The sequence below is a fragment of the Rhinolophus sinicus genome, linkage group LG11 (assembly GCF_036562045.2).
Source record: "Rhinolophus sinicus isolate RSC01 linkage group LG11, ASM3656204v1, whole genome shotgun sequence".
Classification (NCBI taxonomy): domain Eukaryota; kingdom Metazoa; phylum Chordata; class Mammalia; order Chiroptera; family Rhinolophidae; genus Rhinolophus; species Rhinolophus sinicus.
The window spans coordinates 71,712,397-71,727,331 of NC_133760.1; the positions used below are offsets into that span (position 1 = coordinate 71,712,397).

At 36.1% G+C, this 14,935-nt stretch overlaps 1 protein-coding gene and 1 non-coding gene across 3 annotated transcripts in view; both read left to right on the forward strand.

Moving 5' to 3' along the window:
- The window catches only part of CADPS2 (calcium dependent secretion activator 2), a 471,665-nt gene that overhangs the window by 313,475 nt on the left and 143,255 nt on the right, over window positions 1–14,935 (forward strand). For both annotated transcript variants that reach the window (XM_074315663.1, XM_074315664.1), the window contains exons 9-11: window positions 3,110–3,218; window positions 4,302–4,502; window positions 13,561–13,697. In XM_074315663.1, the coding sequence (XP_074171764.1) occupies window positions 3,110–3,218; window positions 4,302–4,502; window positions 13,561–13,697 (447 nt within the window). The remainder of the gene's footprint in view (window positions 1–3,109; window positions 3,219–4,301; window positions 4,503–13,560; window positions 13,698–14,935) is intronic.
- TRNAT-GGU (transfer RNA threonine (anticodon GGU)) lies at window positions 5,741–5,814 on the forward strand. Its single transcript has one exon. It is a non-coding gene; the product is annotated as a tRNA-Thr (tRNA).

A 14,935-nucleotide genomic window follows, 5' to 3' on the forward strand; every position in this document is an offset into this window, starting at 1 on the left:
TCTGAGTTCTTGGAGCCTCTCTAGCAAATTTAACTCAAGAAGGGAGGGGGCCCTGGGAACTTCTGATGTACAGCCAGTCTGGCAGAAGTACAGGTAATATCTTGGACTTGCAACTGCCCTCAAAAGTACAGCAAGGGGGTCGTGGGGACCTCCAGTCTGTAGCTGGTTAGTCAGAAGCACAGACAACAACCTGGGCTGAGACCAGTGTCTGAAGGGGTGGGGACCTGGGGTGGGAAGTCTTGTAGGAAGACTGAACTGGTACCAGTGGGATCTGATGCTGTCTCTGGGTAAATAGCGTCAGAATTGAATTACATTGTAGGACCCCCAGCTGGTGTCCAGGTTATTGCTTGTGTTTGGTGTGGACAACCCACCCACACCACACACACGCGCGCACACGGGTTTTGTGTCCAGGAACCTAAAATAACTTACATTTAATCCAAGTTTTATAACATGCATGGAAATAATACACAAAATATTCAGCATGGCATTTACAGCTGGTGAGAGAGAGAAAAAGAAATGGATTTCATTAGATATCCATTAACTGCATGTTCTTAGGAAATAAACAAAAAATCTTAAAGCATATATGAGTGTATACACACACACACTCACACACAAAAGATTATGATTCAACAAAGCTGAATGGTGGGTGTACCTGGGATGTCAAAAAAATGTACACATTTTAAGAGATGTTATCTATGTCTTTTCAAAGTTAAATTGAATTACGGTAACAATGTGTGTAGTGTGACGTTCATTCAAAAGATGGCATTAAATGAATGCTAGCGTCTTTCATTGTATTACAATTTTAACATAGTTTTTTCCTTCCTTAAAATGTGTATACATTTTTTGGCACCCTCAGTATACATGTTAGTATATTATTGTACTTTTGTTTATGTTCGAAATATTTCAAAATATTTTAAAGATAATACGTTAAATCACTCTGGAAGAATCGTGGGACTTTGGACTGAGTTATTGTCCGTAAGTAAGAGAATGAGCTTCCTTTTAGAATAAATAATAGAATGTAATGTTACTACTGTGTATTGCTCACCACTCCACAACCCCCTCAAAAAACACGCAATCATACCTTTTTACACAAGGAAACTGAAACCTACTTGAATAAGAAACCCCTCCGGGAGCCCTGGTTTTCTCTGTAAGCCTTACACATAGGCAGGTGAAAAAGTAAATTCACTGATAGTCTATGAGATGAGGAAAGAAAAAGCAAAGGAAAACTTACAAATAGCAAGAACCACGGTCTCAAGTTATCAACCTCACTCTTCTCGAACAAGGCTTTGTGGGGGGTTTTGTTTTTGTTTTGTTTTTCTAAATGGAAATAGCTGTACTTTTTTATTATTAAAAAGTAACTCATATTCTTTGAAAACAACTCACTAAAAAAGTAATTTAAAATAACCTATAATTTCACCACCTAATCTATTAATATTCTATATGTATCCTTCTATTTATGTGTAAGTAGAGTGTTTTCCAAAAAGCACACTCTGTATTTTTGTTTTTAACCTACTCTTTATGTTGTAATATATCTTAGAAATAGTTCGACGTCCAGAAAAAAAAAATCTGTCATAATGTCTTTTAATGGCTGTATAGCATTATTACCGTGTGGTCATGCCGTGATGTAGTTAACCAAACCACTGTTGGTTTTCCCAGTTTTTCTTATGTGCAGTTCTGCAGTGAACACGTTGCACGTGCATCTTTGAATATTTGTCCACTTGTCTCCTTGGGATAAGTTTTTAGAAGACTTGCTTGGTCGAAGGGAATACATAATAAATAGTCCGGGTTTCCCGAGAGGCCAGCAGGCAGGAAATTCACAGAGGAACGGATGGTGCAGAATTTCCTCTACTCTAGGGAACTTCAGCTTTTGCTTTTACCTGTCACCCTGTGTTGGTAGATGTTAGTTCTTTGTTGAATATGTATTTTGCATACGTCTTCTCTTAGTCTGTGGCGTCGCCTTTTTACTTTTTTCATGGTGTCCTTCAGTTCAGAGAATTTCTTCATTTTAGTGTAGTCCACGTGATCATTTTTTCTTTTATAAGTAGCTCCTTTCTGAGTCCTCGTTGAGTAATCTGCATCTATTGGAAGATATTTTTGTGTTTCCTTGGTTTCATGTTGTGCTTAAAATTGGAAAGGGACATAATTAACAATAATCAACCTCTTTTCCATGGCATCTGGTGTTGTAGGATATTTTGCAATTTAGATATTTATTAATCCACCAGACATTCTTTTCTCCTGCTAGGAGCAGCTCCACCCCCTCTCTGTTTTGGAGGAACTTCTAAGAGCCGAAAGTGTTCAACATTGTTTGGTGGAGATGTGAGCTCATGACCCAAACCGGGCAACACTGGTACTTTTGTAGCCCCTCAGCCACAGTGATTGGTCCAAAATGGCCTTGTGACCCAAGCTAGAACATCAGGGAGGTGACTGCAGAGATGTCAGCAGCAGTGGTTCTAGCCCAGGGAGACTTCAGCACAAGAACACGAAACCAGTTCCACAAGAGCAGCAGAAAGGAGAGAGCAGATCTCCCCAGTGCTAAGTTTCTGGCTGCCTAAAACTTACTCCACCCTAGAACTTCCTGTGGGTCTGGCATGTGAGCCAATAAATCCCCAAATTTTATTGAGATCCTTTTTGAGTTTTCCACTTTGGTTAAAAGTCTTGAAATAAGTATGCTTAAAAGTGTGGGTCCATTACCATATACATTTGAGAATGCTCCGAATATATCTCACTCTTAGGGAAACTGAACAATGTGTCTTAGCATACTAAAAGCCTGCAGTGAAAGAAGCCTGTTTATCTTTGTTTAACCCAGTGATTCCTAGACTTATTTTTTACATGAATACATTTTTATGGTGCTTCTGTTAACATCTCATAGAATGTTGGCCAGCAGGTCATCGATTTGGGAAATGCTGCCTCGTAGGCATGGAAGGTCCATCTCATCTGCAAGCTGACAAGTGAAAGGCACTGTAATCCTGAAGCTAGGTTTTGGGAAATGTTCACGTTTCATATTTTATGTACAAATTCTGTTATTTTCCATTTGGACAAAAAGTCTTCTGATAAAGAAATCTAAAAGGTAAATTGAACGCAACCAATCTGCAAACTTTTTCTCATACAGGTTAGCCAATACACCTTTGCTATGTGCAGTTACAGAGAAAAAAAGTCTGAACCACAGGAATTAATGCAGCTTGAAGGATACACTGTGGATTACACTGACCCCCATCCAGGTAATTTTAAGTGGAATCACTTAACCTGCCATTCACGTATTCATGAAATTCTCATAATATCCTGTGTCAGTTCTACATTGCAGTCTCCACTCAATAAAATGGGATGCACATTTCATGTATAACCTGGAACAAGACTTTATGAAATGCAGATTCGATCTTTTTGACAGCTGCTTAGTTTTAGCCATAACTCATCTTCTCTCTTAATATAAGGATGAAATACGTAGAAGTTTCTATAATAGAGAAACTATATGAAAAATATCATCAATGCTTACCTAAACCTGATTACTGGAAAGGAAAAAGATACAAGAGACAAAAATAGGGAGAGAAACAGCAAATGAATTATTATGTATTCTACCTATTTTCTCCCCAGCAACACATTCTTGTTCTTCTCTCCTTCCTTTTGTTTTAATACTTGGTGTAGTACTAGATGCTTGATTTCTAAAACGGATGAGGGAGTGAGTGAATGAAAGACTATGTGGAGATTAGTGACATTAATAAAGTGATATTAAGAAATATATAGGTTGATAAATATAGAAATTAAGAAATTAATATATGAAGATTAAAATAGAAATTTGTGATCACACTCACTAGTCAGTCATTTAAAAAGGCAAAATACCTTTTCGGTGAAAGAATTTTGCAAAAAAATAAAATACTCTAGAACGTAAGTATCACTTTTGCCTTAGCTGTATTTTTTTCCTGCTAAATTGATCGGGTACGTATTTCCCCTGCCTGTAGAATGAGGAATGTGCCAACCAATAAGCACTTTCTTCTCTGGCATGAAAGATCAGACTATACTATGCATTTCCGTGGGATAGGCGTGTATGTCTTGCCGAGTGCTACTGTGTCATGGACAGTTTATTTCCCTCAATTATTTTTAACTTCCCAAGAGATATGGAAATCTAAACCTTTCTCTTATTGTTTTTCCTGCAATTCCTGGATTGTGGGTTTGATCCTCAACTAAAAGTCGTTTAAAGCACTGAGCTGCTAATATCAAATCAGTTCTCTTCCATGAGACCGTTGAGTGAATGAAATTAAAACCTGCCAAGTGTGTAAGTTTTTAATGGTGTCTTTCTTCCTCCACAGGCCTCCAAGGTGGTAAGATGTTCTTTAACGCGGTTAAAGAAGGAGACACTGTTATATTTGCCAGTGATGATGAACAGGATAGAATATTATGGGTTCAAGCCATGTATAGGGCCACAGGTCAATCATATAAACCCATTCCTGCAATTCAAGCCCAGAAGCTGAACCCTAAAGGAGGCGCTCTCCACACAGATGCTCAGCTTTGTAAGTTTTGTGAAAAAATAATTTGATTATCAATGCATAACCTTAATACAATATAAAATTGTCTGAAGCAAATTTGTTCAGCATTGTCATTTACAACATTAACTGATTCATAATTGAATAAAAATAGTTTCGTATTAGTAGTCATAGAGTCAGTTATGTAATTTTTCACACAGATCTTGAGTAAGTGTTGCCGGTGGTTTTCAATCATGAATTTGCCAAGCATTGTGGTATCTCTGGGAATCTCAAAAACATATAAGAAAGTTTTCCAAAGCTTCTCAAAAGAAATTTTATTTTAACTTACTGCAATGTGAACTTATGTGCCCTATACAGATGGCAAAATCAAATTGATTGGCCTTGATAGATTTTAGAATACCAAAATGATGAGCCATCACTCTCTAGAGTTGTTCTTAAGAACAACTTAATTATCCAGAAGGATAATGGGACTGTTTTCTGTTATAGATTAATAAAAAAGATTAAGTCATCAAGCCAACTTTCTTTTTCTAAACACCTTAATATTCATGTAATTTTCTGCATGCTAATTTAAATCATTAAGAACTATGTTTTTCATTTGAATTTACAAGTGATTAATAATAAATTATGTAATAATAATAGAAACATATTCAAATATAGCTTTAATAATCATTAGACCAGATGTTCTAACTTGTTACACTTCTTTGCAAAACTTCTCTAGTTTCTCCTGTAATAAATCAGTTTGTCTATAACTTCCAGCTCAAATTCTGACTTTTTCAATCAGCACCCTTTTACTCTGAAAATTCTTGTCTAGGGGAGTACAACTTGACATACATTATTTTATTCTCCTTTTCTTTATGCATCAAATAACTACCCTCTTTTCTTTTTAGGCACCCTTCAGTATCGCATCTGGGCAGCTTAAAGACACTTTAAGCTCAAATAATTAAAGATGGAATATGTGCTCAACTCTAGTCACCTTTGTGCTTTAGGGTTTAAAGTATATATCTTTAGCGCTTAAAGTATATATTGTTCAATTTATCACAATCCATCTTCATGTGTTTTTATCACTTTGTGCACAGCATATGGACCTTACAATAGTATACTTCCATTTCTCCCCTCCTGGCCTCTGGACCATTCTTGTCGTACAATTAACTTCTGCCTCTGTTGCAAATCCCACAATACATTGCTGCTATTATTATTATTATTATTATTATTATTATTATTATTATTGCCTTAAACAATTACCTTTTAAAGAAATTTAAGGGGGTGGCCGGTTAGCTTAGTTGGTTAGAGCGTGGTACTGGTACCACCAAGGTTACGGGTTCAATCCCCGCATGGGCCACTGGGAGCTGCGCCCTCCTTAAAATAAATAAATAAATAAATAAGATTTATTTAAAAAAAAATAATAATAATACGACAAAATGTTACATATTTACTACCACGTAGTTACCACTTCTGGCGCTCTTCATTCTCTTGTAGAGATATTTTATTAATACTTCTTCTTGAAGGACTTCCTTTGACTTTTCTTGCAGTGCAGATTCGATGGTGATGAATTTTTATTTATATATGAGAAAGTCTTTACCTTTGTTTTGAAAGAGTTTTTTTCTGTCAGTACTTTACAGATTTTGCTACACTCTCTGTGAAGTTGCTTTTTTATTCCCTGATGAGAAATGTGCTATCACTTTTGTTTGTTTCTTTCTACATAATATCTTTTTTCCCCTCTGACTGCTTTAAAGATTTTCTCTTTACACTAGCTTTGAGCAGTTTGATTATGATGTCCCTTGGTGTAGTTTTCTTTATGAAAATGTTCTTGACCTTTATTCTAAGACACAGTTTAAGTAAGACACAGTTGAAAACCCTTTGATCCTTTCAGAGTTTGCTTTTAAGTTTTCTTAGGTGGAACTAAACAGTGTCTTGTCTAAGATTAATTTTCCCTGCTTCTGGACCAGTACTCTTCTTAAGGACTCTAACTGATGACCCCTGAATTTTGAGGTTTTATATTTTGTCTGTCGGGAACAAGTACTGTTCTGGGCTCTATGTGAGTTTGGCGCAGTGTCCCCTATAATCCTTTAGGGTGATTCTTTCCCTGGCCTCAGGTAGGTGCCTCACATGCATGAGGTGGTTAGTATTCAACTGAATACAGAAGGGGTTGGGGAAGGGAACAGTACCCTTCTCTGCAGACTCAGCCACCTCGGCCTTTCTGAATGGTCAGCTCCATGTTCTCAACTGAGGGAGACTACTGGCTCTTCCTGGGTTCTTGTTCCTAGTGCTACAGCTTTGGAAGTTTCTCCTGGCATTAACCTGGGGCAACTTAAGGCTTACCTCATTTATTTGCCATCTCTCAGGAATCACTCTCCTATGTTGCCTGATGTCCAATGTTTTGAGAACTGTTTCTTCATTTTTTTTTTTTCTGAATTTTTCGTTGTTTCAGGTAGGAGGGTAAATCTGTTTTCAATTACACCATCCTGACCAAAAGCAGAAGGATTATTTCTTGTAAGTTAGAACAAGATGTCTTAGCCTTGACATTTTAACATTTTGGTCCAGGTAATTCTTTGTTTCCGGGGTTTGGGGAAGGTCTGTCCTCTGTATTATAGGATGTTTATCATCATCCCTGGCTTCTACCCACTAGATGTTAATAGCATGCCCTTCCCCAACACCCATTTAGATCTGACAGCCAAAAATATCTCCAAACATTGCCAAATATTCCAGAAGGCAGGATTGAAGATGGGGAAGAATCCCCCCCATTTGAGAAACAGAGTTACAGTGACTTGAATATTGTTTTTGTAAAAATGTCTCACTTGTTCACTTGTGTTGACATCCTAAGTGCAAGGCATGCCCCAGGAGAGTGCCGAGCTCATGGATCTCACCACTCTGGTGCAGAGAGGCAAGAAAAGTGGTGGGAACCCCTGGCCTAGGATATTAAGGCCATGACTACATGATACACAATTAATGAGTTAAGGATCTACTAATCAGTTGATTCAGATAGTCATGTAATCTCTTTCTAGCAAAACCTTCTACTCTTGTCAAGGCAGTGTTGATCAGGGTCAGTGGAACTGAATTTCCTAGCCCTTTGATTAACTTGTTCTAAAAACGGTAAATTTGATCTAAAAAGCCAAACTGTCTCAGCTGTGTTAACAACAGCTTTCTTTCCTTCTTTTTTTTCTTCTTTCGTCTTTCTTTCTTTTCTTTTCTTTTCTTTTCTTCTCTTTTCTTTTCTTTTCTTTCTTCCTTCCCTCCCTCCCTCCCTCCCTCCCTCCCTCTCTTCCTCCTTCCCTCCCTCCCTCCCTCCCTCCCTCCCTCCCTCCCTCCCTTCCTTCCTTCCTTCCTTCCTTCCTTTCTTTCTTTCTTTCTTTCCTTTGTTTCCTTTCTTGTATCCCAGGCTTTTAGTAAAGTTTTCAATTAGAGCAAACTCTGCTATTTTCTCTTTCTTTAAGAAAGAAAAACGGAAGAAAGGCAGAAAGAAAGGGAGGGAAAAGAGAGAAGGAGGGAGGGAGAGAGGGACAGGAAGACAGGAGGGAGGGAGGGAGAGAGGGAGATGTTTCTACTTCGTAAGAATGAGAATACTGACTGTGAGGGGTTCCCTTGGGCCCCTCCAGAGAGTTCTGCGCTTGATGTTTGCCTCCCTTCCTTGACTTCCGTCACCTTCCTTTCTCTCCTTTCTTGATCATCTCTTGGAAGAACAACTTTTAGAGTCATTAGTAGAAACCAAGAAAAGAATAAAATTAATATGACTGGTCACAGCAATAAATATGGTCCTAACCCACTTAAATATGCTTTGTTTTTCATTTCTTTGCTGACCAATAGCTGGTAAGGGTAAGTGTTTCCCTGATTTTTGTTTGTTGTTTTGCTTCATTGTATTAAAATTTTTGTAATGATATGATTTTTGAAGGAATGTCTTAACCTTGTTTACAATGTCAGTCTCCTACTTTCTAGGCAAACCCAGAATATTTACAGTAACTTTACCATTTATGAAACAAAAATGTCTATTTTTGCCACCACAGAAAAGTAGAAACAACTTATTACCTACCATTCATGTGGGCATAAAAGTAATGACTATGAAGGTGTTTACAACAGCACGTGAAAAAGTGCTCAGTTAGGTTCCGTGGGAAATTCTAAATTAGATATGTGATATGATTTTCACTAAGTTAAAAAATATGTAGGTAGAATTATAACTAAAATTTTCATAGATGAGTTTAATTGCAGGGACTACTTGCTAATTCATTTCCTCTCCTGAATTTTCTTTGAAGTATATACATTATAACTTTTAAAAAGCTCATTTTTAAAACTAAACATACTGAATGTTTAGGGATAGTCAGAACAAAATAAGAAATTTATAAAATCTAACTTATTAGATGACCCTACTGTCTTTTTGGGAACATAAATAATCGTATGTATTTATAGATTGCTCTGATAAGTAAATTTATTCTTCCCTATTTCTTTGACTGTTGGGATATATAGAAATTTGAAGGAAATAGGGTGAACATAAGGGCAAGAGATTGTGCGGCTATCCAACTTATAATATTTGCGTCAAACCATCGTGCACTGCCTTTTGCCTGACTGATGACATTCTTTGGATAAACTATCTTTCTTTGCTGTCCTCAACCAAAATAATATGCAAGAACCTTGTTTTTCATTTCTCTCTCACTCATGTATGTAACACAACGCAATATGTATGTTACATAATACAATCCAACACAGTACTAGTTGACTTCCAGTAATAAATTAATGGCACAAACGAACCAGAAAACTTACCTTCTTTTCAATGTTAAGCCAGTTTTTTCAATTCTTAAATCGGAGTATACATTTACATTTCATTTTATGAGCTAATTCTCCTGGCTTTGTCTCCTCACTGATCTAATAAGTTAAATTTCACACTTCATAGGGAAAGTATGCTTACTTTACATTGAATATATTATTTCAAATAAATGTTGAATATTAGTTACTTGGCCTGTGATTCTAGGTCTGTATGTGTTGATTAAAATGGTCATCATGTGAAAATATTATGTTATTTGCTGCAGAAAGCAAGATGTGTAAATCCATACATCACTTTTTAATCAATTTAACAAAAACAAGCTAAGAAATTATTTGGGTCAATAATAGAGTTGTGAACAAACTTCTAATTGATGTATCTATCAAGTATTTCTCTTTGGTCCTCAGCGTACATAAAACAGGCAGACATAAAACACGAACATACCAACCAGGATGATCTACTCAAGATTTTAGCTTTAAAGTCTTCCTATTAACGACCATATGGGTGCCATAAAAAGAGAAGTGGTGCGTACTTCTTTGTGCCACTTTTAACTTCCTGTAAATTTTCAACCTCAATGAGAATTTGAGCTACAAGGAAAGTATCATCAGGTGTGGGCAGCAGTGAGCGCCCCTACCAGCCAGCTCCTAAACATAGGACTATTTTAAACCGAGTGACGGTATTTCCAAAGGTTCATTGCTGCTGAGTTCAGCTGAGGTTTTTGAAGAGGAGGGGATAAGCTCTTAACTAGCAGCATGCTCTTCTGAGTCCTTTGGGTGCTGGAGTGCCAGGTCTGGATACCCAGGTGGTCGCCGTGCTAATGAATGGCTACCTCTCCTTCAGTGGTCTCCTCGCCCCTCCCCCCAAATCTTTTCCCTCCCCTTTCTTTTTAATAATTCCAATCTCTCACAATACCAGGAGCAGGAAAAAAAAAAAAAAAAAGAAAGAAAACCATTTTTTGCATCAGTTGCAAAGGAAGAAGGAAAAAAAATTAGTTTAATGATTTTTCCATCTCACATTCTGAACTCTGACTTACATGCGTATTTTCACGGGATATGGGTTCTTGAGTACACAGGGCTAGCTGTGGTCAGTGCCCACTGACTGACTCGCCTCTCCCCACAGTGGGGCCTACCAGCTTGCTAATAGTCTCCACCACGTTTTCTATGCGAGCTGTTTGCAAGTCAGTGTTAACGGTCTAAATGGATACTGTCAGCCTATTCTTTTCTCTTGACTTCCAACAGCTATTACCCTAATGAAAAATTTTCATGTTCCATTTGAATACAGCCTCTATAATTCTTTACATCTATAGCAAATAGTAATCTTTTTCAGTTTGGTTTTTATTTCATCTACTTTTACCTCACCTGGTGACAGTACCACCTAAAGATGCTTGGAGCATGTATCTAACTGTTACCATAGAAACACCCCTCAATTACTGTGTCCCACACCTGTAGTTAGTCCAGAGGTTAATCATCACAATTTATGACAGTTTTACAGTCTATTGTTTAAGCTCACATCTTGTTGGTTTCTTTTAATAATTTTCTCATACTGTTTCATAAGACAAACTGCACTGAAATTTGTCATTATCAACAAACATTTGATTAGTACCATGAATAATTTTCCATTTAAAATTAGTCACCATAATTCTGTGTTATTGTAAATCTCCAAGCCTTAGATTTGGTTATGTTATTGGTTGAAATCACGTTTTCCATTTGATCTAAATGATATCTATGTATTTCCTAAGAATTAAATGTAGATATGTTATGCCCACAGAAAACTATATGAAAATATTCTTTTATAAAAATAAGATAATATTTTAATGGTAGTTGATTTCCTATTTTACTTTAGTTCATGAGAGAATTTTAAAGTGAAAGATTTCTCCTACAGAGAGATCAAAACTGGTACCTTTTCAATTTATTTTTGTCTTCATAAATTCATGGATATTAATGTTATAATGCTGCATGGTGTAGTATATTTGCATGAAATATTTTGAATTGTGCCAATCAGACATCGAAAGGAAGAAGTAGAGATGATTGGTCTTTACAGCTTGAGTTTTGAAAGTGGGATAATCCCTAAGAGTACATTTCACTTTCATAGAATTACAGCCCCTGAGAGATTGTATGGTTGTTGTTTTTTTAATAGAATTTTTGTGTTTGTTTTCTCATTATTTGTTTTCTCAATATAGAGTCTATATTTTTTATTTAAATTGCTATCATGAATATTATTTTTATTACTAACAGTAATTATTGGAAAAGTAATTTTCCACTTATGTGTCAGAAATGCTTGTCACTTTAGTAAATATATGGCTTAGAGTCATATTATAGGGAAAATGCTTCATAAAGTAAATTCACTTTTGAAAATAGATTCATTGTTTCCAGGAACCTGTATATTTTATTTAAAGACTGTGTACCTATTGTTTTAAAATAGAAATTTGCTTCTTCAAACCTGTGTAGTAAAAGGAGAATTATGGATTTCTTTTCTCTGAAATTTATTGTATATCCTGTTCTCAACTGAAATGCCATTAGTGGGCATTATTTTTAACTTCTTGTTATGACCTTCTCTGGTGAAAGAAATAATGAATAACATTAAGCAGATGTTTTTTTAAAAAAAAACTAGTAATTTAATTTCATAAAGGTGATACTAAAAGATTTTTTTTTACTCAGATAAATGGAGAAATAAAGATTCTAAGACAAATTCTTTAAAATAAAACATAATTTTCTGATTTTATAATATGTGCACCTTGCGTTTCTCAATGCTCTGCCTCCTACTCATTTGATATTATTTCACATTATCATATATTTAACTTTTATTAACTATTGAAAGACAATCAGGCATTAGAATAAAATGCAAGAAAAGTTGGATTGTCTCATTTCTCAGCTCAGCGTAAGCAGTTTAGTGTTCATTTAATTAATACTAATTTACCGCATGTAATGTATTTAATCATTCAGGTAAGTAGTTATTAAATGTAAAGGAATACATTCTTCATGGATCATCACCTCATACCTTACATCGTCAGTGAACAGCCAATCATTGCCTGCTTGCTACATTCACCTTTTGATATTGATGTGAGATATATGTTAGTTTGCGTATGTTTTTTTTTGTTTTTTGTTTTTAAATATGATTCTGAAGAACCTTCAGCTTGAGTTACATAGTTCTTCCATCGACAGATATGGCTGAAAGTTGAACTTGACATGGATCAATATGATCTGGGCTAAATATCTAAATGTGACTGATTATGTTAGCATCATGTCCACAGATCGATACTGTTTTATTATGAGCCTGACTCTATAATTGGGTTTAATCAATAAACTTTTGTCTCCTTTCCTTTGCAATTTTAGGATTGTACCATATAGGTTTTAAAAACTACAAATAGCGTACATTTAGGACTCTGCTTCTTGTGATGACCAGAAATGAGATCTATCTGTGAATTTTAAGGAACAATAGAGCCTCAGCTCTTCCATTATGAGAAGATCCACTTTTGTCTCCATAACTGACTGCTTGCCCAATACGTGCAACATTTCTAACAGAGCTAATGTAGCAACACCCCAGCTCTTCTTTTGGGGGATGTATGGCTCTCTCTCTCTAGCCTTAGTAAATAACTCACATTGAAGACTTTGACAAAACATACCATTAATGAAAGCAATCATAAAAGCTTGCCTTTTGATAAACCCGCAGGGTCTACAGGCGTTGAAAGATGCAATCTGGAAAGAACAATAAATTCAGGCCTCTGATTGAAGTGCCATTTGGGACGTTATGCTTTGTCTGCATATTTGTACAAACATGGTGCTCCCTTTTTCATGTCTCTTAAACTTGAAGCTTGAGAGCATTCATTGCCATTTCTACATTAAGGCTGGTCCCATTAAAAGCTCCATGCAGAGAAAAAAAGAAAGACTGGAAGTGATCCAGCTGAAGCTTGTGTGTTCATTTCTGCCCTAGTTTGCCATTTGGAAAGCAAGCTTCTAGCTATCATTACAGTTCTTTTATGAATAGACTTGGGTTCTTTTCCAGTCAGTTCCTTCAGTCATTATGTACTTAAAAATGCATCAACTTTTCTTAAAATTGAAACGTAAGATTATTCTGTGATGGATATTAAAAGTAGCTTTGAATGAAAATAGGATTTCCTCATTCCAAATGATTTGCAATTTATTTCCTGTCATTTTTATTTAGGCTCCCCAAAAATTGCAATTTAGGGTCATATGCTGAATTCTTGACATCATAATTTATGTAATCGAAGGTTGTCTTCTGTTATGATGAGGCATGCATTTTGTGATTTTCAAAAACTGAATCTGCCCGTTATTAAACCAGAAAAATAAATGTATTATATATGCTTTTCTGAATTGACAGATGCAGACCGTTTTCAGAAACATGGTATGGATGAGTTTATTTCTGCAAATCCTTGCAAGCTTGACCACGCCTTCCTTTTTAGACTACTCCAGAGGCAGACTTTGGACCACAGACTGAATGATTCCTATTCTTGCTTGGTGAGTAAAAGTCTGTCTGTCTACCCCCTTATAGATTATAATTAAACAGTTTAAAAGTGAGAAATACTTATTGTGAAGTGGCATTTTATTCCTGACTCATTTAATAAATTGGAGTTAAGGATGAAGGATTCCAATTGATTGCTTCCCAATTTGAAAATTATACACGTGGAGACCGCTATTGTGCCCCTCACTAGACAGCAGAATAGACTGGAACTCTGAAGTATGGTTTATCAGTCCCTCCAGAGAAGGCTGAATGAAAATAGAAGGCTTTAATGAAAATTTAAAAAACAAAAACAAAAACAGAAAAACTCTGTGATAGGATTTACTAACAACTGTACAGACATTTTAAGGTTTAAGGTCTGTTCAGCAAATGTTGATCTTTCGTTTCTCTCTTTTGTTCCTAGAAAGACAACCTATCTGATAAGGAAAAGAAAGTGGGATAAACTGTTTAAATAGGACAGTAGATATATGTAACAGAAGAAAGCTTTAGTTTCGTTTAACTCTCAAAAGATCATTTGAATTCCTTAAAAAGAAAGAAAAAGGAATTAAATTGAGTAGCTAAACTGCTACCTGATATGTGTTGAAACCAGCCAAAATTTGGGGTACAAAGTATAATTTATTTTTAGAAGGATTGCTTGACTCTTCAGAATGTGGCATTAAACTGTAGCCTAGGAATCACTGTGCCTTTCCAAGGGTTTATATTTTTAGTGGCAATTCCTCTGGAATTGTTCCAGCCAGCATATGCCTATTTCTATCACCATTTAGTCCCTTGGCTACTGAACAGGGTAACTCCATGCAATAAAGTTACATTGTCTTTAAAATAAGATTGCAGAAAGGATGTACTCCCAGTTCATCAGAGGTATTTCAATAGACGGGAAGATACGAAACAACTTACTGTCATGAGCACACTGATGGTTTATTCATTTATAGACACTTTATTAAGGACCTATTATTCAACATGCAATGCTGCAGCTTAAAACTGATCCAGCCCTAATTTGACCGTTACATGGAGAGTAAAACAAATCATCACAAAACCTTTGATAGACAAGCATACGTAGAGTGAACACCAGAAAAGTGCGCTCAGTGGGGTCAGTAACTGAATTGTTAGAAGTTGTGTTGAGTATGTGGGTGACCCCACATGTCATATGGAGTATGAGGAGAACCCGACAGTGTGTCTTCGATGGCACTCAGAGGATAGTGACCATGGCGATTTGAAAGAGAGTTTGGAGGCAAGGTGA